This window comes from Nicotiana attenuata, chromosome 7 (genome assembly GCF_001879085.1).
Source record: "Nicotiana attenuata strain UT chromosome 7, NIATTr2, whole genome shotgun sequence".
In the NCBI taxonomy this organism is placed as follows: domain Eukaryota; kingdom Viridiplantae; phylum Streptophyta; class Magnoliopsida; order Solanales; family Solanaceae; genus Nicotiana; species Nicotiana attenuata.
In genome coordinates, this window is record NC_031995.1 from 101,992,919 (window position 1) to 102,011,638 (window position 18,720).

At 40.0% G+C, this 18,720-nt stretch overlaps 2 protein-coding genes across 2 annotated transcripts in view; both read left to right on the forward strand.

Annotated features, from left to right (window-relative positions):
- On the forward strand, nucleotides 10,760–12,394 carry LOC109229599 (protein OSB3, chloroplastic/mitochondrial-like). The gene has a single exon (XM_019395097.1). It carries the CDS (start codon nucleotides 10,891–10,893, stop codon nucleotides 12,019–12,021), a length of 1,131 nt encoding a protein of 376 aa, XP_019250642.1. The 5' UTR covers nucleotides 10,760–10,890; the 3' UTR covers nucleotides 12,022–12,394.
- The window catches only part of LOC109229600 (probable beta-1,4-xylosyltransferase IRX9), a 4,337-nt gene continuing 985 nt past the window's right edge, over nucleotides 15,369–18,720 (forward strand). Inside the window, exons 1-2 of the mRNA XM_019395098.1 lie at nucleotides 15,369–16,380; nucleotides 17,747–17,975. Of these exons, the coding sequence (XP_019250643.1) occupies nucleotides 15,605–16,380; nucleotides 17,747–17,975 (1,005 nt within the window). The 5' untranslated portion in view covers nucleotides 15,369–15,604. The remainder of the gene's footprint in view (nucleotides 16,381–17,746; nucleotides 17,976–18,720) is intronic.

Sequence of the window (18,720 nt, forward strand, 5' to 3'; positions counted from 1 at the left end):
TTCTTTCCTCCAATAACTTCAGCAGTATTCACAACATTAACAAAGGAATGGGGAGAGAGAGGATTCTGAGCCACAGAATCAACATCATTCTCCAGTGCAACTGGAGGATTAATAGAGGTAGAGGTTGTCATATCTATTTTAGCCTTCTGTTGTTTGGAGTTCTCAATTACCTGAGGCTGCTTATTTGAGTGCATCAGCTAGTGGTGATATGAGGTTTGCTTTGGTACATATGTCTGATGTTGCTTCTTGTTCTGCTGTTGTTGTCCCTTGAAATGCTTTCTTTTCTGATTTTGCCATTCATTGTTTGAAGGAATGACCCCTGATGTTTGGTGTTCCTGAGGGCTTTGTTGAGGTGCAGTACTGGCTTCTTTATGTTGTTGTTCTTTTTGTTGTTGTCCTTGGTTCTGGCTTGTTGATGTTGCCCCAAAAAGATTTTGCTGTTGTTGGCTTTCCCTGATGCCTTCCTGTGTGATAGAGTCCTTTTTTCTTTTATTTTCTTCATCTTTGATTCTAACTGGACAGGATGTTGGAGTATGGTTTAGGTGTTTGCAATACATGCAGTAATCAGGAATGTTTTCATATTGCACTTCCAGCAATTGTTCATCACCACTTACATCTTGGTTCTTATCAAATCCTAACCACACATGATATGGTCTAGGTTTCGTAAGATCAATCTACATCTTGACTTTAGCCTATACTCCCTCTTTTTTTTTGAAATGATGCCAGGTCTAAGTGTAAAGCTTTCCCAACAGAAGATAACAACACTGTGAGGATATCCATGTAATAGAAATACCAAGGTAGTTCAGGGATGACACCCCACAGTGGAATTACAGGAGAGTCTTCAGTTGGATTAAAGGTAGGTGTCTAGGCTTCAAGATTCAACAGTTGGCCCTGTATGTACATAAATTGCCTAGTCTATACAGTGACATGATCACTTATACTCATTGTCTAAGTCTATATAGACAGTCCTAGCATTGAAGTGTGCTATCTTTACTCCACCTTTCAATTCAGTTTGAGTGACAAAACTTTTTCCGATAACCTCCATTCTAGGCATGGTATTGGAGAACTTTCCAACAATTGTGCATTTGCACCTGGCTGCAAGCTTGACCATGTAGTCACTTCTGCTGAAGATCACAACTGGTTGACCTTGCTTTGTTGTGATCCTAGGTGGTGTGAACTCTATAAGTTCAATTTCTGCTTCATGTCTTGCTCTCAATTTGGTTACATATGAGTGAGTGACTATTGGTGGTGGTGGGGCAGGGAAGTTGTTCAGTTTTTTGGCCTTAGGGATAGGGTCTTGCGTTTGGCTTTTGGTGTTGGTGCTGGGTTGAGTTTGTTTGATTGTTGGCTGTGGTATGGGGGATTTGGTGTGACTGGGCTTTTCAAAGTTGGATGACACTTTAGGAAGGTTGTTGTTGTTGGTGTTATGCTGGTTTTCTGAACTTGTCACGACCCGGATTTCCCACCCCCGGGAGTCGTGATGGCGCCTACTAATGAAAGCTAGGCAAGCCAACCAATTGAATTATTTGCCTTATTTCCATTTTAATCCATTAACAATTAAGAACCAACATTTAATAAACAACAGAATTTAATAAGAGAAAGACTGAATTGCGATATTTCCACAATACTACCAATACCAATCCATAACAAAACTACCCCAGACTGGTGTCACAATTTCACAGACTGTCTAGGAGTACTACAAATAAAGGTCTGAAAAAAATTAATACAACATTGTCTATGGAAATACATGAAAGAAACAGGATAAAAGGTAGAAGGAGACGCCAAGGCCTGCGGATGCCTGCAGGACTACCTCGCGTCGCCTGATGAACAAGAAGCAGCAATCTCACTGCGGTCCAAAAGCTATAGCACCGGGATCTGCACAAAAGAGTGCAGAGTGTAGTATCAACACAACCGACCCCATGTGCTGGTAAGTGCCTAGCCTAACCTCGGCGAAGTAGTGACGAGGCTAGGACCAGACTACCAAATAAACCTGTGCAGTTAAATCATATACAGCGGAAAATAAAGGCAAAACTTTACAATTAAAGATAGGAAGGGGAAACATGCTGCGGGGAAATATCAAGTAACAACGGTAATCCAATAGATAAATGTAAAGAACATTATAACTAAATTATCAGCATGAATCAGGAAATCAAAGACAAGTGCACAGCATCACCCTTCGTGCTTTACACTCTCTCACAAATATCATGCACGGCATCACCCTTCGTGTTTTACACTCTTCCTCACCCAAGCAACAATCACAAAGCAACTTGGGTAAGGGAATCAATAACATCACAATAAAATCAAGTAACCACAGAAAACTAATAAATAAACGTAAAGAATATCATAACTCAATTATCAACAAGAATTAGGAAAATCAAGGACAAGTGCACGGCATCACCCTTCGTGTTTTTACTCTCGTCCTCACCATAAGAATCAATATAATGGGCACGGCATCACCCTTCGTGCTTTTACCTCACATAATCATGGCACGGAATGATCCTTCGTGCATTAACACTCATATAAAGTCACAGAATTGTACATCGTGCAGCACGGCATCACCCTTCGTGCTTTTACACTCTTCTTCACAAAATCATACACGGCATCACCCTTCGTGCTTTAACACTCTCTCACAAAAACAATGCACGGCATCACCCTTCGTGCTTTAACACTCTTCCTCACCCGAACAACAATCACAAACAATAGGGGCAAGGAATTTAAATGAAATCACAATAAAAATCCCGGCAAGGGTACAATATCAGAAGAAACAACATCCCGGCAAGGGAACAATATTAAAAGAAACAACATCCCGGCAACGGAACAATATTAAAAGCAACAACATCCCGGCAAGGGATCAATATTAAAAGCAACAACATCCCGGCAAGGGATCAATATTAAAAGCATCAACATCCCGGCAAGGGAGACAATATCATAATCCTCTTCTCCTTTTTTTTCACATTTACTTCAACACTCAATTTACAACTTGAGCCGATGCTGTACTATGCTCAATTACCAATGATACTTTCACAATTCGATTCACAACTTGAGCCAACGCTCTACAATGTTCAAATACCCATGATACTTTCACAAATCAATTATCAACTTGAGCCAACGCTCTTAAATGTTCAATTACTCAATTTACTTCCACAAGCTTGTTCATCAATGGTAGTATCACATAAGGCATGAACGATACAAAATGGAGTCACATTAATCCTAGTATAAGACTCACGGGCATGCTTGACACCAACGTATAGATACTCGTCACCATTCCTATACGTCGTACTCAACAATTAACACATAGCAAATAGGACACAACTCCTAATCCCTCAAGCTAAGGTTAGACCGAACACTTACCTCGATGCCACGAACACAATTCAAGCCTCAACTACCGCTTTACCTCGTGATTCCACCACCAATTCGCTCGTATCTAGCCACAAGTTACTTAACTATATCAATAAATGCTAAATGAATCAATTTTGATGCATGAAAAAGATTTTCTAGAATTTTTCCCAAAAAGTCAAAAATCGACCCTGGGCTTGCTTGGTCCAAACCCGAAATTCGGACCAAAACCCGATTACCCATTCACCCCCGAGCCCGGATATATAATTGGTTTTGGAATTCGACCTCAATTTGAGGTCTAAATCCCCAAATTTCAATATTCTTAGGTTTTACCCAAAATTCCCAATTCCACCATGAAAACCCTAGATTCTAGGATGAAATCTTGCAATAAGAAGTTAAGAAGTGAAATAAATGAGTTTAAAATCACTTACTTGTGTTTTGGGGAAAGAAAGAGTACTTGAAAAATCGCCCTTTATGTTTTAGGTTTCTGAAAATGGTAAAATAACTGAAAAGTTCCGTTTATATACTCCTCTCAGGCCCTCACCGCGGACCGCATAAAAAGGGGTTGCGGCCGTGGAGCTCCATCGCGGACCGCATAAAATGGATTGCGGCCGTGGAGCTCCACCGCAGACCGCAAAATACCGAGCGACTTCACAGATTTCACAAATCTATTATTTCAAACTTGTACCGGGCTCCGAAACCAAAATACGGGCCCGATACCATTTATTTCATCATCTTTCATTTCTAAAAACTCTTACATTTTCCAGAAAACAATTTTCTTCAAAAATTCATTTCTCGGGCTTGGGACCTCGGAATTCGATTTCGGGCATACGCCCAAGTCCCATATTTTCCTACGGACCCTCCGGGACCGTCATATCACGGGTCCAGGTCCGTTTACCCAAAATGTTGACCAAAGTCAACCTAAATTCATTTTAAAAGCAAAATTTATTATTTTTCATAGATTTTCATATAATGGCTTTCTGGATACACGTTCGGACTGCGCACGCAAACGAGGCGAGGCAAAAAGGAGGTTTTAAGGCCTCGGAACACAGAATTTACTTTTAAAACAAGTGATGACCCAAAAACATTCTCCACCTCTAAAACAATCGTTCGTCCTCGAACGGACATAAGAAGGAAGTACCTGAGCCGGAGAAAAGATGGGGATATTGGCTTCGCATATCGGACTCGGACTCCCAGGCCGATGCCTCAGCAGGCTGACCTCTCCGCTGAACAGGAACAGAAGGGAAACTTTTGATCTCAACTTACGAACCTGCCGGTCTAGGATAGCTACCGGCTCCTCCTCATAGGACAGATCCTTGTCCAACTGGACAATGCTGAAGTCTAACACGTGGGATGGATCGCCGTGATACTTCCGAAGTATGGACACGTGAAACACTGGATGCACGGCTGATAGGCTCGGCGGCACCGCAAGTATGTAAGTCACCTCCCCCACTCGATCAAGAATCTCAAACGGGCCAATGAACCTAGGGCTAAGCTTGTCCCTCTTACCAAATCTGATCACGCCCTTCATAGGCGACACCCGAAGCAACACCCGCTCACCGACCATGAATGCCAAGTCACGAACCTTACGGTTGGCATAACTCTTTTGCTTGGACTGAGCTATACGACGCCTAGCCTGAATGATCTTGACCTTGTCCAAGGCATCTTGTACTAGATCCGTACCCAACAACCGAGCCTCTCCCGGCTCAAACCACCCAACCGGCGATCGACACCGCCTACCATATAAAGCCTTGTAAGGAGCCATCTGAATGCTCGACTGGTAGCTGTTGTTGTAGGCAAACTCTGCTAAAGGCAAAAACTGGTCCCACGATCCTCCAAAGTCAATGACACAAGCTCGGAGCATATCTTCCAAAATCTGAATGGTACGCTCGGACTGCCCGTCCGTCTGAGGATGAAATGATGTGCTCAACTCGACCCGTGTGCCCAACTCACGTTGAACTACCCTCCAGAAATGCGAGGTAAACAACGTTCCTCGATCAGAAATGATAGACACGGGCACACCATAAAGACGAACAATCTCCCGGATATAGATCTCAGCTAACCTCTCAGAAGAATAGGAGACTGCCACAGGGATGGAATGCGCTGACTTGGTCAGCCTATCAACAATAACCCATACTGCGTCGAACTTCTTCTGAGTCCGTGGGAGTCCAACAACAAAGTCCATAGTGATACGCTCCCACTTCCACTCAGGAATCTCAATCTTCTGGAACAAACCGCCAGGTCTCTGATGCTCTACTTCACCTGCTGACAATTCAAACACCGAGCTACATACGCAACAATATCCTTCTTCATCCTCCTCCACCAATAATGCTGCCGCAGATCCTGATACATCTTAGCGGCGCCCGGATGAATAGAGTACCGGGAACTATGGGCCTCCTCTAGAATCAACTCACGAAGTCCATCCACATTAGGCACACAAATACGACCCTGCATCCTCAAAACTCCATCATCTCCCACTATGACCTGCTTGGCACCACCGTGCTGCACCGTGTACTTTAGGACAGACAAATGGGGATCCTCATACTGCCGATCTCGAATGCGCTCTAATAATGAAGAACGAGCGACTGTGCAAGCTAACACACGGCTGGGCTCAAAGACATCCAACCTCACGAACTGATTGGCCAAAGCCTGAATACCCAAAGCAAGCGGCCTCTCACCGACTGGAATATATGCAAGACTACCCATACTGGCTGACTTTCTACTCAAAGCATCGGCCACCACATTGGCCTTCCCCGGGTGATATAAGATGGTGACATCATAGTCTTTCAGTAGCTCCAACCACCTTCTCTACCTCAGGTTTAGCTCCTTCTTCTTGAACAAGTATTGCAAACTCTTGTGATCCGTGAACACCTCACATGACACGCCATATAAATAATGCCTCCAAATCTTTAGCGCATGAACAATGGCTGCTAACTCCAAATAGTGGACTGGATGGTTCTTCTCATGAATCTTCAACTGATGCGAAGCATAAGCAATGACCTTGCCATCCTGCATCAACACCGCAATAAGTCCAATACGAGATGCATCACAATAAACTGTATACGGCCCTGAATCTGTGGGCAAAACCAATACCGGCGCCGTAGTCAAAGCTGTCTTGAGCTTCTGAAAGCTCGCCTCACACTCGTCCGACCACTTAAACTAGGCACCCTTCTGGGTCAACCTGGTCATCGAGGCTGCAATAGATGAAAACCCCTCCACAAATCGACGGTAATAGCCTGCCAAACCCAAGAAACGCCGGATCTCTGTAGCTGATGTGGGTCGAGGCCAGTTCTTGACCGCCTCTATCTTCTTCGGATCTACTTGAATACCCTCTGCTGAAACAACATGACCCAAGAAAGCAACTGAACTCAACCAGAACTCACACTTTGAAAACTTAGCATACAACTGACTATCTCTCAGAGTCTGAAGAACCACTCTCAGATGCTGCTCATGCTCCTCTCGGCTGCGGGAATAAATCAAAATATCATCAATGAAGACTATCACGAACTAATCTAAGTAAGGCCTGAACACTCGGTTCATCAAATAAATGAAAGCTGCTGGGGCATTTGTCAATCCGAATGACATTACCAAGAACTCATAATGCCCGTACCGAGTGCGGAAAGCTGTCTTAGGGACATCGGATGCCCTAATCCTCAACTGATGGTAGCCCGATCTCAAGTCGATCTTAGAAAACACTTGGGCACCCTGAAGCTGGTCAAACAAATCATCAATCCGCGGCAATGGGTACTTATTCTTGATTGTGACCTTGTTCAATTGCTGGTAATCTATACACATTCTCATTGATCCGTCCTTCTTCTTGACAAACAACACCGACGCACCCCATGGCGAGACACCGGGCCTAATGAAGCCCTTATCGAGCAAGCCTTGCAACTGCTCCTTCAACTCTTTCAACTCAGGCGGGGCCATACGATACGGCGGGATAGAAATGGGCTGGGTGCCCGGAGCCAAATCAATGCAGAAGTCAATATCTCTGTCGGGTGGCATACCAGGCAGGTCTGAAGGGAATACCTCAGGAAACTCACGAACTACAGGCACAGAATCAATAGAAGGAACCTCGGCGCTAGAATCACGAACATATGCCAAATAAGCCAAACACCCCTTCTCGACCATACGCCGAGCCTTCATATATGAGATAACACTACGGGTAGAATGACCAGGAGTCCCTCTCCACTCAAGACGAGGTAGACCTGGTAAGGCTAAGGTCACAGTCTTGGCATGACAATCCAAGATAGCGTGGTAAGGTGATAACCAGTTCATCCCCAATATGACATCAAAATCAACCATGTCCAACAGTAACAAATCTACTCGGGTCTCAAGACCCCAATCACAACTACGCAAGAACGATGAACACGATCTACCATAATAGAATCACCCACCGCTGTAGACACATAAACAGGAGCATTCAAAGAATCACTAGGCATGACCAGATACGACGCAAAATAAGATGACATATAAGAGCATAACATCGGGTCTAGGCCCCACCACTCAAAACTACATCTCTGGGATGGCCTGCTGCTGGCTGGCCTCCACCTCTAGCGCCTGACCTCCACCTCTAGCACCTCTACCTCCACCCCTAGCTGGCTGAGCGGGCTGTGGAACATCCGGTGCCTGAACCATGGCACGGGAACCCTGATGCTGAGAGCTGCTCGGTGCTCGAGGGCAAAACCTAGCAATATGACCCGTATCACCACAAGTATAACAAGCCCTCGGCTGCTGAGACTGCTGACCCTGACGACCTGAATGACCACCCTGAAAACTCTGGAGTGGTGGTGCACTGATGGGAGCTGGTGGTGCACTGTAGGACTGCTGATCAGAATACTGCATATGAGAACCACGGCCACCTGAAGCACCGTGCGAAACCTGAAGTGCTGACTGAAAAGGCCTAGGAGGATGGCCTCTACCAAAAGAATCCATGCCTCCGGACGAGGCACCACTGAATCTGCCGGAATGACGAGGCCTCTTGTCAGACCCCTGACCACCCCCCTGTGAAAGAACCATCTCAACTCTCCTGGCCACATTGGCCGCTTCCTGAAAAGAAATCTCACTCCCTGTCTTCTTAGCCATCTGAAGTCGAATAGGCTGAATGAGTCCATCAATGAACCTCCTCACTCTCTCTCTCTCTCTCTCTCACAGTGGGAAGTATAAGGAGAGCATGATGGGCCAAATCAATAAACCTGGTCTCGTACTAAGTAACAGTCATAGGACCCTGCTGGAGACGCTCAAACTGCCTCCGATAGATCTCTCTCTTAGTGATAGGAAGAAACTTCTCCAAAAACAACTCAGAAAACTAATCCGAAGTCAAAGCTGGTGACCTAGCTGGTCTAGCCAAACAGTAATCTCTCCACCAAGTCTTGGCGGAACCAGACAAACGAAAAGTAGCAAAGTCGACCCCATTGGTCTCCACCATCCCCATGTTCCTGAGAACCTCATGACAACTGTCTAAATAATCCTGGGGATCCTCAGAAGATGCACCGCTGAAAGTGGTAGTGAAGAGCTTGGTGAACCTGTCCAATCTCCACAAGGCATCAGCGGACATGGCTGCTCCATCACCGGTTTGAGCTACCACACCCGGCTGAACTGCTCCAACTGGCTGAGCTGCTGGAGTCTAAAACTGGGGAGCCATCTGCTCCGGAGTGCGGGTAGCAGGAGTCTGGGCTCCTCCTCCAACCCGAGAGACGGTTGGTGCTACAGGAAGTAAGCCTGCCCGGGTGACACTCTCCATGAGGCCCACTAAGCGGACCAAAGCATCCTGGAGTACTGGGGTAGCAATGAACCCCTCTGGGACCTGAGCTGGGCCCACCGGAACTGCCTGGGCCGGAACCTCCCCGTCAAACTCAACTTGAGGCTCCGCCACTGGTGCTGCTGCTCCGGGCTGAGCTCCGCCTCTGCCTCGGCCTCTAGCACGGCCTCGGCCTCGCCCTCTGCCCCTCGTGGGAGCTGCTGCTGGGGGCTCGGGCTGCTGATCAGCGGATGAGGAAGCGCGTGTTCTCGACATCTACAAAAGAACAGAGTAGAACTTCGATTAGCATTGAGAAACCAAACCGCACGACGAGGTGCTTCTTCTCTGGACTAAGCATCTACAATGGCTAAACTAGTAGCAGGAAGTAATGGATTTAAGTTATTGTTTTGGCTTAGACTGTTTCCTGGTATAGTGGGAATGCTGCTTGATTGAATGTGAGGATGCTTTAATGGGTTAGAAACATCTTCATCACTTTGTACCATAATCAAGTCAGTAGAAGTAACTTTTGTATTTCCTCGAACAGGTGGTGGACCATTAGTTGCAGAGATCGTTTTTTGAAATGTTGTGGCAATTGATCCGTTGAAGTCAAATGGAGATGGATTAGACACATTCTCCTTACCTGCAGAAACAATTTCGCATAAATTTTGTCCAATTTGGACATATGTATCACCATGCGCGACCAACTGGTGCTCACGGGAGTTCAGTTGATCGGGGACGATGATTTCGGCGGTGGACTGATCTGAAATTTGGTGAAATGATAGCTTTTTAGCTGCTTGGAGTTCCAAGATTTGACCCAAAAATTAACTGGGGATTTTCAGAAGCTCCCAGGTGATTTTTTGCTACAGTGATATCTCCACTCAAATTGAAATCTGTAGCAGCTGGGTTAGATTTGGTAGGGACCCCAGTTGGGGTTTGTGCGCATTGTCAAGGCGCTTTTTATGAGTTTGGTTCGGTGGCTTTTCACCACCGGACGGTGGAGTTGTGGCCATAAAGGTGCGACGGCGTGATTGTTCACCATAATCGCACTGTACGGAAATGATTTGGAACGATTAATTATAAAATAGTCGGCTTGATTCCAGGGTTTTGAATTACTGTAAGGAACCATTTAATGGGTATAAATAGAAAATATGATTTATACTTCCCTATTGTATTGAATCAATACAAAAAAGAGGTCAGTGCTACGGCCCCCTATTGTTTGACAAAATGAACTTAAAGCATTAGACCATCAAATTAAAATGGGTTCACCATTAGAAGACATAAACATAAATTATATTTATTTAAATTAGGATTAGTCAACTAGAAAATTTTATAGCTCAAATAATTATACTTAGACCGTATACGTGACCAAATTTTATATTATTTTGGATACAAATATTCAATAATTGACACATGTAACTCACCTTGTTAAGTGATTAGTACATAATGAAAAAAAATTGAATATTTCAAAGGTAAAAAATATTGGAAATAACCTCTCTACTCATCAAGGGGGTAAGATTGCGTACACACTGTTCTCCCCAGACCCCACTATGTGGGATTATAGTGGGTGTGTTATTGTTGTCAAAGGTAAAAGAAAATAAACTAAAAGGAAGACTATTGTCATTATACGAAACTTTAGGGAGGCTATCATAAATATGCAAACCATCCAATTCACTAGACCAAAACATTAAACCCCAGATTGCCACCCAAAAACCCTTCTGCTTCTTCCCTTAAAATCATTTCCATCTTCAAAGATTCACACAAAACCTAATCACTATATGAAAAATTCAGACTTTCTCTAAAACCCAATTGCAACCATGAATTTCTTAACAAAAACAATAGCAAATAGAGCCTTATCCTTCTCTTCATATCCCAAAAAATCCCAACTTTTTCAATCTTTTTCAAGATTTGCCTCTACAACAACCTCAAGAAAATCCAAAATCCCAAAACCCCAAGAACCCTCTTCATCTTACTCACTTACCCCTCCAAAAATTGAAACCAATGAAGCTGAAAATGTATCTTCTTGGCCAAAGCCTAGTGAAATCCCTTACCAATCAAAAGTTGCTAATTTAGTCAATCTTGTTGGTTTTGTGCAAACCCCAATTCAGTTTGAAACTTCCCCTGATGGGAATTACTGTGCTGGTACTGTTCTTGCTCATGAGAATAATGATAATAATAATAACTCTATTTTGATGATTCCTGTTGTGTTTGTTGGTGATTTAGCTCATGTTGTTGCTTGTCATGTAAAGGAAAATGATTGTGTTTATGTTTCTGGGAAGTTTTCTATGGATCCATTGCCTTGTGAAATTATGGATAAATATAAGTTCTCTTTTCATATTGTTGCTGAAAATGTTAACTTTGTTCAAGGTCTGATACAAATAGCTCCCCGAAAGGAGAGGGGACAGTTTGTTTATCCGAAAAGTAGTACTAAGCAGCAGCATTCTGATAATGAGAAAGATATTTGCTTGTCTACTTTGGAAAATGATGATTCTGTTGTTAATTTGGGTGGGAGCAAGTTGGAGGGAGGTGATGAATGGAGGGACCTTATCAAGAATCCGAAACAATGGTGGGATTGTCGGAAGGCGAAGTTAGATGGAATTGTAAAAGCAAGGCACCCCGATTTCAAGAAGAAGGATAGTAGTAGTATTGCATTGTGGCTTGAGAATGCGCCGAAGTGGGTACTTGAGGGAGTTGAAGGACTTGAATTTGATGTTTATGTTCCGAAATCGAAAGGAGTAGGAAAAGAGGCGGATTCTTGGAAAGATTTGTTGGAAAATCCTGATAAATGGTGGGATAATAGAGCTACTAAGTCGAATCAGAAAGCACCTGATTTTAAGCACAAGAATACTGGTATAGGGCTTTGGGTCGATAACTCACCAGATTGGGTGTTATCTCAGTTGCCACCATCGAGAGATCAACGTGCTAGTTACAAGATGAACCAGAGCTAAAACGTGTCGCGCAGCAACTCCACTTTAGGTAGAGTTTCCATGTAATCTTGATGCTATAACAGTAAACTTTGTGCAGTGTAGTCAAATCCTGGCCACCTAAAGTTTGAGAAGTGTCAGGTGGAGGGAAGGCACATTATCGTTATGCTTGTGAAGTGAAGTACTTATTTTCCCCTATAATGGTACATCTTATAGCACTTTCTTATGATAGTTTTGTTATCCTATGCATCTTTTATTTATGATTTTGGCGAATATTAAGATCTTGATTTTAGTATTTTCAGAATAGCAGTGCTGTTTGTTGATTCCTTGTACTTAACCATCGCATCTGTTCTTTATGATTTTGGTGAATATGAAGATCTTGATTTTAGAAGTTGTATTACATGCTTTATGAAGAAACATTATTGCAGTGAGATGTTGGTAAAACGATGACATTTGTTTTTGAATGTCAATCTAACCACATTAGTGTGAAACTTTCATCAGTTGTCTTGAATGATTTGGAGACTGGAGTTGCTACAAGTTAGAGAAAACTAGTGGAGTAGTAATAATCCTATGCCGCTAAGCTATGTTGCTCGCACTCTCCGAAAATGTGGCAGAATACGTGTCGGATCCTCCAAAAGTAGTGCATTTTTGAAGGATCCGACACGTGCGCGGCTACATTTTGGAGAGTCCGCGTAACATAGCTGCTAAGCACATTGTCACAATAATTGACTGGGTTGGTATTCAACTTCCCACTGGTTTCTTTGTTATGTAGAGAATATCACTAGCTGATTTTTCAAGAATATAAGACAATTTCTTAGGAACCTAAGCTCAACAAAAGGATGAGCATTAAAGAAAATCTTTTTCTTTCATTTAACCATTTCCTGGAAATAATTTGAGTTCCTTGGAAGATGGTAGACCTTTTCATTGAAGGGGAGCCTTGGCGTAATTGGTAAAGTTGCTGCCATGTGACTAAGAGGTTACAGGTTCGAGCCATGGAATTAGCCTCTTGCAGAAATGCAGGGTAAAGCTGATTATAATAGACCCTTGTAGTCCGGCCTTTTCCCGGACCTCGCACATAGCTGGAGCTTAGTGCACCGGGCTGCCCCTCCCCCCGCCCTCCTTTTTTTTTTTTTTTTAATTTAATGGTAGACCTTTTCATAATGGCTTTATTGGCTATACTCTATGTTGCTCGGACTCTTCGAAAATGTGGTCGGGTGCGTGTCGGATCCTCCAAAGTCTGGTCGCTCGAACTATTCTATTTTTTATCATGGTATGGTATTGTCATAGGGCTACTTTTTGGAAGGATGCTTTGATACTCAAAAGCATCATTTTAGAAGTTAACTGGACCTACAACTTCAAAATTGAAGCCCTACTCTTTTGCTGAAGAATATAGAAGCAACTCTAAGAATTCTACCCATAACATCTATGTCTGAATACAGATAAAACGAATAGCTTTGTAGATGGTCCTTCGAACCGAAGTGAGAAGCAAAAATACTGTGATAAAGACGTTCCTCAGTATTATGAGATTTTTTGACCAAAACAATAGCATTTTAAGAAAGAGTACTATTTAGATGTTAGATGAATTCCAGCAGAGGCAATGTTAGATGAATTCTTCTCATCTGCACCTAAGTTCTGATGCGAGAGAGTTGCTCAGCATTTTCCCAAGGGTGTTCAAACTTGAAAGAAGTGAAAAAAATTTCACGATAAAGGGTATTCAATATATGTTATATGCTTCTAAAATCTAATATTTTACCTTTATAGACAATGTAATTTTTGGACGAAGAGTGGTCAATTGACCACCATTGATAGGCTGTAGCTTCTCGCCTGTTACTCAATACGTGTGTTGGTGAAAGGTAACAGATATCCCGTGGTTAGTAGCTGTCTGAGACACCAACTTTGTCACCATAAAAGTTCTATATTTTACGTGAATCAACGTTGATACTCTCCCTCCGGTCCACAATAAGTGACCAATTTATTTTTTATTTTGGTCCAAAATAAGTGTCCATTTATATAATCAAGAAAGAATTCAATTCGTTTTTACAAAATTACCCTTATGTACATATCCCTAAAAAGTTTTCTTACTCTTCACATTAAATATTTAATTAAGGGTAGTTTAGTCATACTATGTATTTTTGTATAGAATTTAGTATTTTCTTAATGGACGTGCCAAAAGCAAATTGGTCACTTATTGTGGACCGGAGGGAGTATATTTTAATAAGAACTTTTTGTTAAATTCTTTATCAAATGTCTCTTGCTTGTTTACTTCTATCCTGTAAATTCCAAACAGAAGTTGGGTATACACGATATAAATTAGATGAAATATTAATTTGTTAATGATGATTGGTCTTAGATGGATTATATTTCTACTGCTTTTTGGCTTCAAAAGAAACACTGTTAAATTAAAATTTATTCAATCATTCGGAACTGTAAACAAATCAAAGCAAGATCCAAATTAATGCCTACCCAAGTTTGAGCCTAATAAGTAAGATTTAATTTTTCAAGAGGATTGATATTTGCCACCTTATTTGCTTATATTCCACACAAGTCCTAAAAAGGAATTCATATAAAGAAAGTAGTTAAAATTTCTCAATCCTTAACTAGTTTTCTTTTCTTTCTTTTCCAGGATTCGAACTTGAACAAGAATTTTATTCAATTCCATTATCGACTTGAACATAAATTTTATTCAATTCCCCAGACCCCGTGCATAGCGGGAGCTTAGTGCACGGGACTGCCATTATCGACTTGAACATAAAGGTGACTTCATGAATTAAACTTACCTACTGCTTTAAGTGAGTAATAATTGATAGTTTCCTTCAAAAGCACATAGTATAGGTTAGTTAAAAAAAAAAGGTTGTCGGGTGCACGGAGTATTGCACGTTCATGCAGGGTCCAGGAAAGAGCCGCATTCCAAGGGTGTGATGTAGACAACCTAGCCTAATACAAGCATTAGTGGCTGCTTTCATGGCTCGAATCTACGCTCACGCAGGGTTCGGAGAAGGACCGCACCCCAAGGGTGTGATGTAGACAGCCTACCCTAATATAATATTAGTGGTTGTTTTTACTGCTCGAACCTGTGACTTACAATATAGGTGAGTGTGAAAAATTAATATGGTCACCGACTTGCTTAAACAATTCAATTTAAAAAAGAAATAAATAGCAGATGCATGGTGTTTCAAATAGGAAAATCATTTCTTGCTTCCTAAAACTTGACATTTTAGGTGTATGAGCTTTCTATCTCAACTACTATTTGGTAAAGAAAGCAACTTATTTCCTTCTGCATATGATTGATTTCTTGCTTTATTTCTTCTTTCTTTTACTTCAAGCATGACTTCTTTGAGCAAAAACCCTCACCCAATAAAATAAATAAAATTGAGAAAACAACTAACACTTTGTTTTATTCAACCAACACCTTAAATTATATGTTTGTTAGCTCCCTCCATAATTTTTTCACCAAATAAATTGGAAAAAAAGGTTTTTTCTTCTCATTTCTCAAACATATTAGTTATATATAATTTCCATGTTACAACATTTTCTTGCCAATTACATCATCATTTCCTTCTATTTTTCATCTTAGTGAAGAAAATCAAGATTCTTCACATTTTAAATCATGGTTTCTTTAGAAAGATCAAAGAAAAAAGTGCAACTATGGAAGAAAGCAATTGTTCATTTTCTTCTTTGTTTTGTTATGGGATTTTTCACTGGCTTTGCTCCAACAGGCAAAAGTTCATTGTTTTCCACTAGGAATATTGCTATTCCTAAAATTCCTCAATCAAATCAAACACAACCAAATATTTTGCACCATGCAAGATTAGAAAGTCAGACTTTCAATAAACCTTTGTCAGACGAAACAACAACAACAACAATAACAACAGTAGCATCAGAATGGTCAAACTTAAACGATACGAGACATTCAGAAGAAGTCTTAGAAGAAGAAGAGGAAGAAGAAGGAGAAGAGCGACAGGAACAAGAACAGGATCAGGATCAAGATCAAGATCAAGAACGAGAAGAAGCTAATGGAGAGTTCTTGAATCCGAGAAGGCTACTAATTATTGTCACTCCAACGAGCGCGAAAGATCAAAATAGAGGAATACTATTAAGGAGATTATCAAATACATTGAGATTAATTCCACAACCAATTTTATGGGTGGTTGTGGAGCAACAAAATGAGGATTCAAATGTATCAGAAATACTTAGGAAAACAGGAATTATGTATAGACATTTGGTTTATAAGGAGAATTTCACTAATATACATGAAGAAGTGGATCATCAAAGAAATGTGGCTCTTAATCACATTGAACATCACAAGTTAAGTGGGATTGTTCATTTTGCTAGCCTATCAAATGTCTATGATCTCAGCTTCTTTGATCAACTTCGAGCAATTGAGTAAGTATTCTTAATTTCCACTCCTCCATATTTTTTAAAAATCAGTTCCATTATAAATATTGCAATTTTTTTTTTTTTTTTGGGTATGTAACAGTCTATTTGATCATTTAACTTAGGACCCATTTGTCCATAGATATTTTTTTTCCTTTTTTTTATTTTTTTTTTTTAAAAACTTGTTTGTCCATGAAATTTTGCAAGTTTTTGATTTTTTTTTTGAAAATGGTTTTTTCAAAAACCAAAAAGTGGTTTTGACCACTTTTTCAAAATTTTCAGAAATTTTGGTTTCCCCACTCACAAAACTGCAACATTTTTTCAAGTGAAATGCATGTTCAAATATAATTTTAAATTCCAAATACTATTTTTCAACTTAACTCCAAATACTACCTTTTTTTAAAAAAAATTTATAACTTTTATATCCAAACGCCTACTTAATTTCTTGAAAGAAAAAATAACCATTCAGGCTGTTTTAACATGTTATAATAGGTAATATACCTTATTTTCTAGGTTTTTAGTCGCACTTTTTATAAACGTTATCTATAGTTATCTTTTAAATGACATAACAATATAGAAGCTTTTTAATATTGTCAGTGTATAGAAGTTAAACGCGGATCATTTGGATAATCTCTAAGGCATTTAGTAAGTGTTAGTTGGGGAATTTCTGCCCCACAGATTTAAATAACATGAAAAATTAGTAGTTGTTTTTGACCAAATCCTAACTTATAGGTCTTACTACTTAAACAAGCATCATAACAGCTAGCTAATTATCTAATGTTGTTAAAATTAAGCCTAACTAATAAAATAAGTTTATCAAATCCAAACTCTTTTTTTCCATATTGTTTTGGTTAATTTTACTAAACGCTAAGTGTTAACACAGAGATTCTTGAAACAATTAAGCATCTTATATTATGTCTTTATAGAGGAAGAATCCAAGAAAATCTTTGACAACTTATACAAACACATGGGCTCACTGAGTCTCATTAATCTTAATACATTCTTTATTAGAAATTTAGTTTAACAATTTTTTTTTTAAAAAAGGCAGCCCTGTGCATTAAACTACATAGGTCTAGGAAAGGGCCGAACCACGTTAAATTTATCAACGCAATCTTACCTTGTATTTTTGTAAGGAATTGTTTCTATAGCCTGAACCTATAATCTCTGGGTCACATAACAGTGTTGAGAACCAATAATTTTACGCGCAATCTTACCTTATAATTTTGTAAGAAGTTATTTCCATAGCTTGAACGGTCTTCGGGTCAAAAAATAATAATAATAATAATAATAATAATAATAATAATAATAATAATAATAATAATAATAATAATAATAAAGGATATATTTGATTTAGGGCCTATGGTTTAAATTGCAGGGGATTTGGGACATGGCCAATGGCATTATTATCAGCAAACAAGAAAGAAGTGATAATAGAGGGACCAGTTTGTGATTCATCTGAAGTTATGGGGTGGCATTTGAAGAAAGCAAATAATTCAACAGATGAAAGGCCTCCAATTAGAGTTTCAAGTGTTGCTTTCAATAGTTCAATTCTTTGGGATCCAGAAAGATGGGGTCGCACTTCTTCTATTCAAGATACTTCTCAGGTACATACAATTTACTATAAAAATTTTCTAAGTTAATTAACTTTGGCAAAAGTCATTTTTATAATATGGAGAATTAATCTATATATCCATCCAACCAACCACTCGAATTAAAAATAGTCGACAGAGGTATAATATATGTATGAATTATATATATATATATATATATATATATATATATATATATATATATATATATATATATATATATATATATATATATATATATAATCGTGTATAAACATTGTATACCAACTAGGAAAATCAAACAGAGAATCGATCCGGCTATTTATGTAAAGATCCCCAATTAAGTTGATCTTTTCACAGTGATGTTAATTCGTAAATACTTTCCAAGGTCTCAAAAAATCCAATTAAAATAAACAAGTAGGATAAAATTAGGTCTCAATTTAGAGCTCCATTTTTCTATTAAAGAAAATGAATAACAACCAACAATAATAAATACGTCCTAGTACCAAACAAGTTGGGATCGGCTATGTGAATCTCCCCTTCTCCATTTCAAGAAAATGGATATCTTGCTCTAAATTTCTCTTCTAAATTGAAACATGGAAAATGATCTTTTTCCTACCTAAATTTTTAATTCCTAAATCTATATGCAAGTAGTGGTGGAAGCGGAGTTTTCACCAAGGGGATTCAAAAAATAAAAAATGTAAACACGCGAATAAGTTAAGAGGATTCAACATCTAATATACATACATATATATATATATATATATATATATATATATAT

Coding starts and splice junctions, on each gene's coding strand:
- LOC109229599 (XM_019395097.1), top strand. CDS start 10,891: ATGAATTTCTTAACAAAAACAATAGCAAATAGAGCCTTATCCTTCTCT.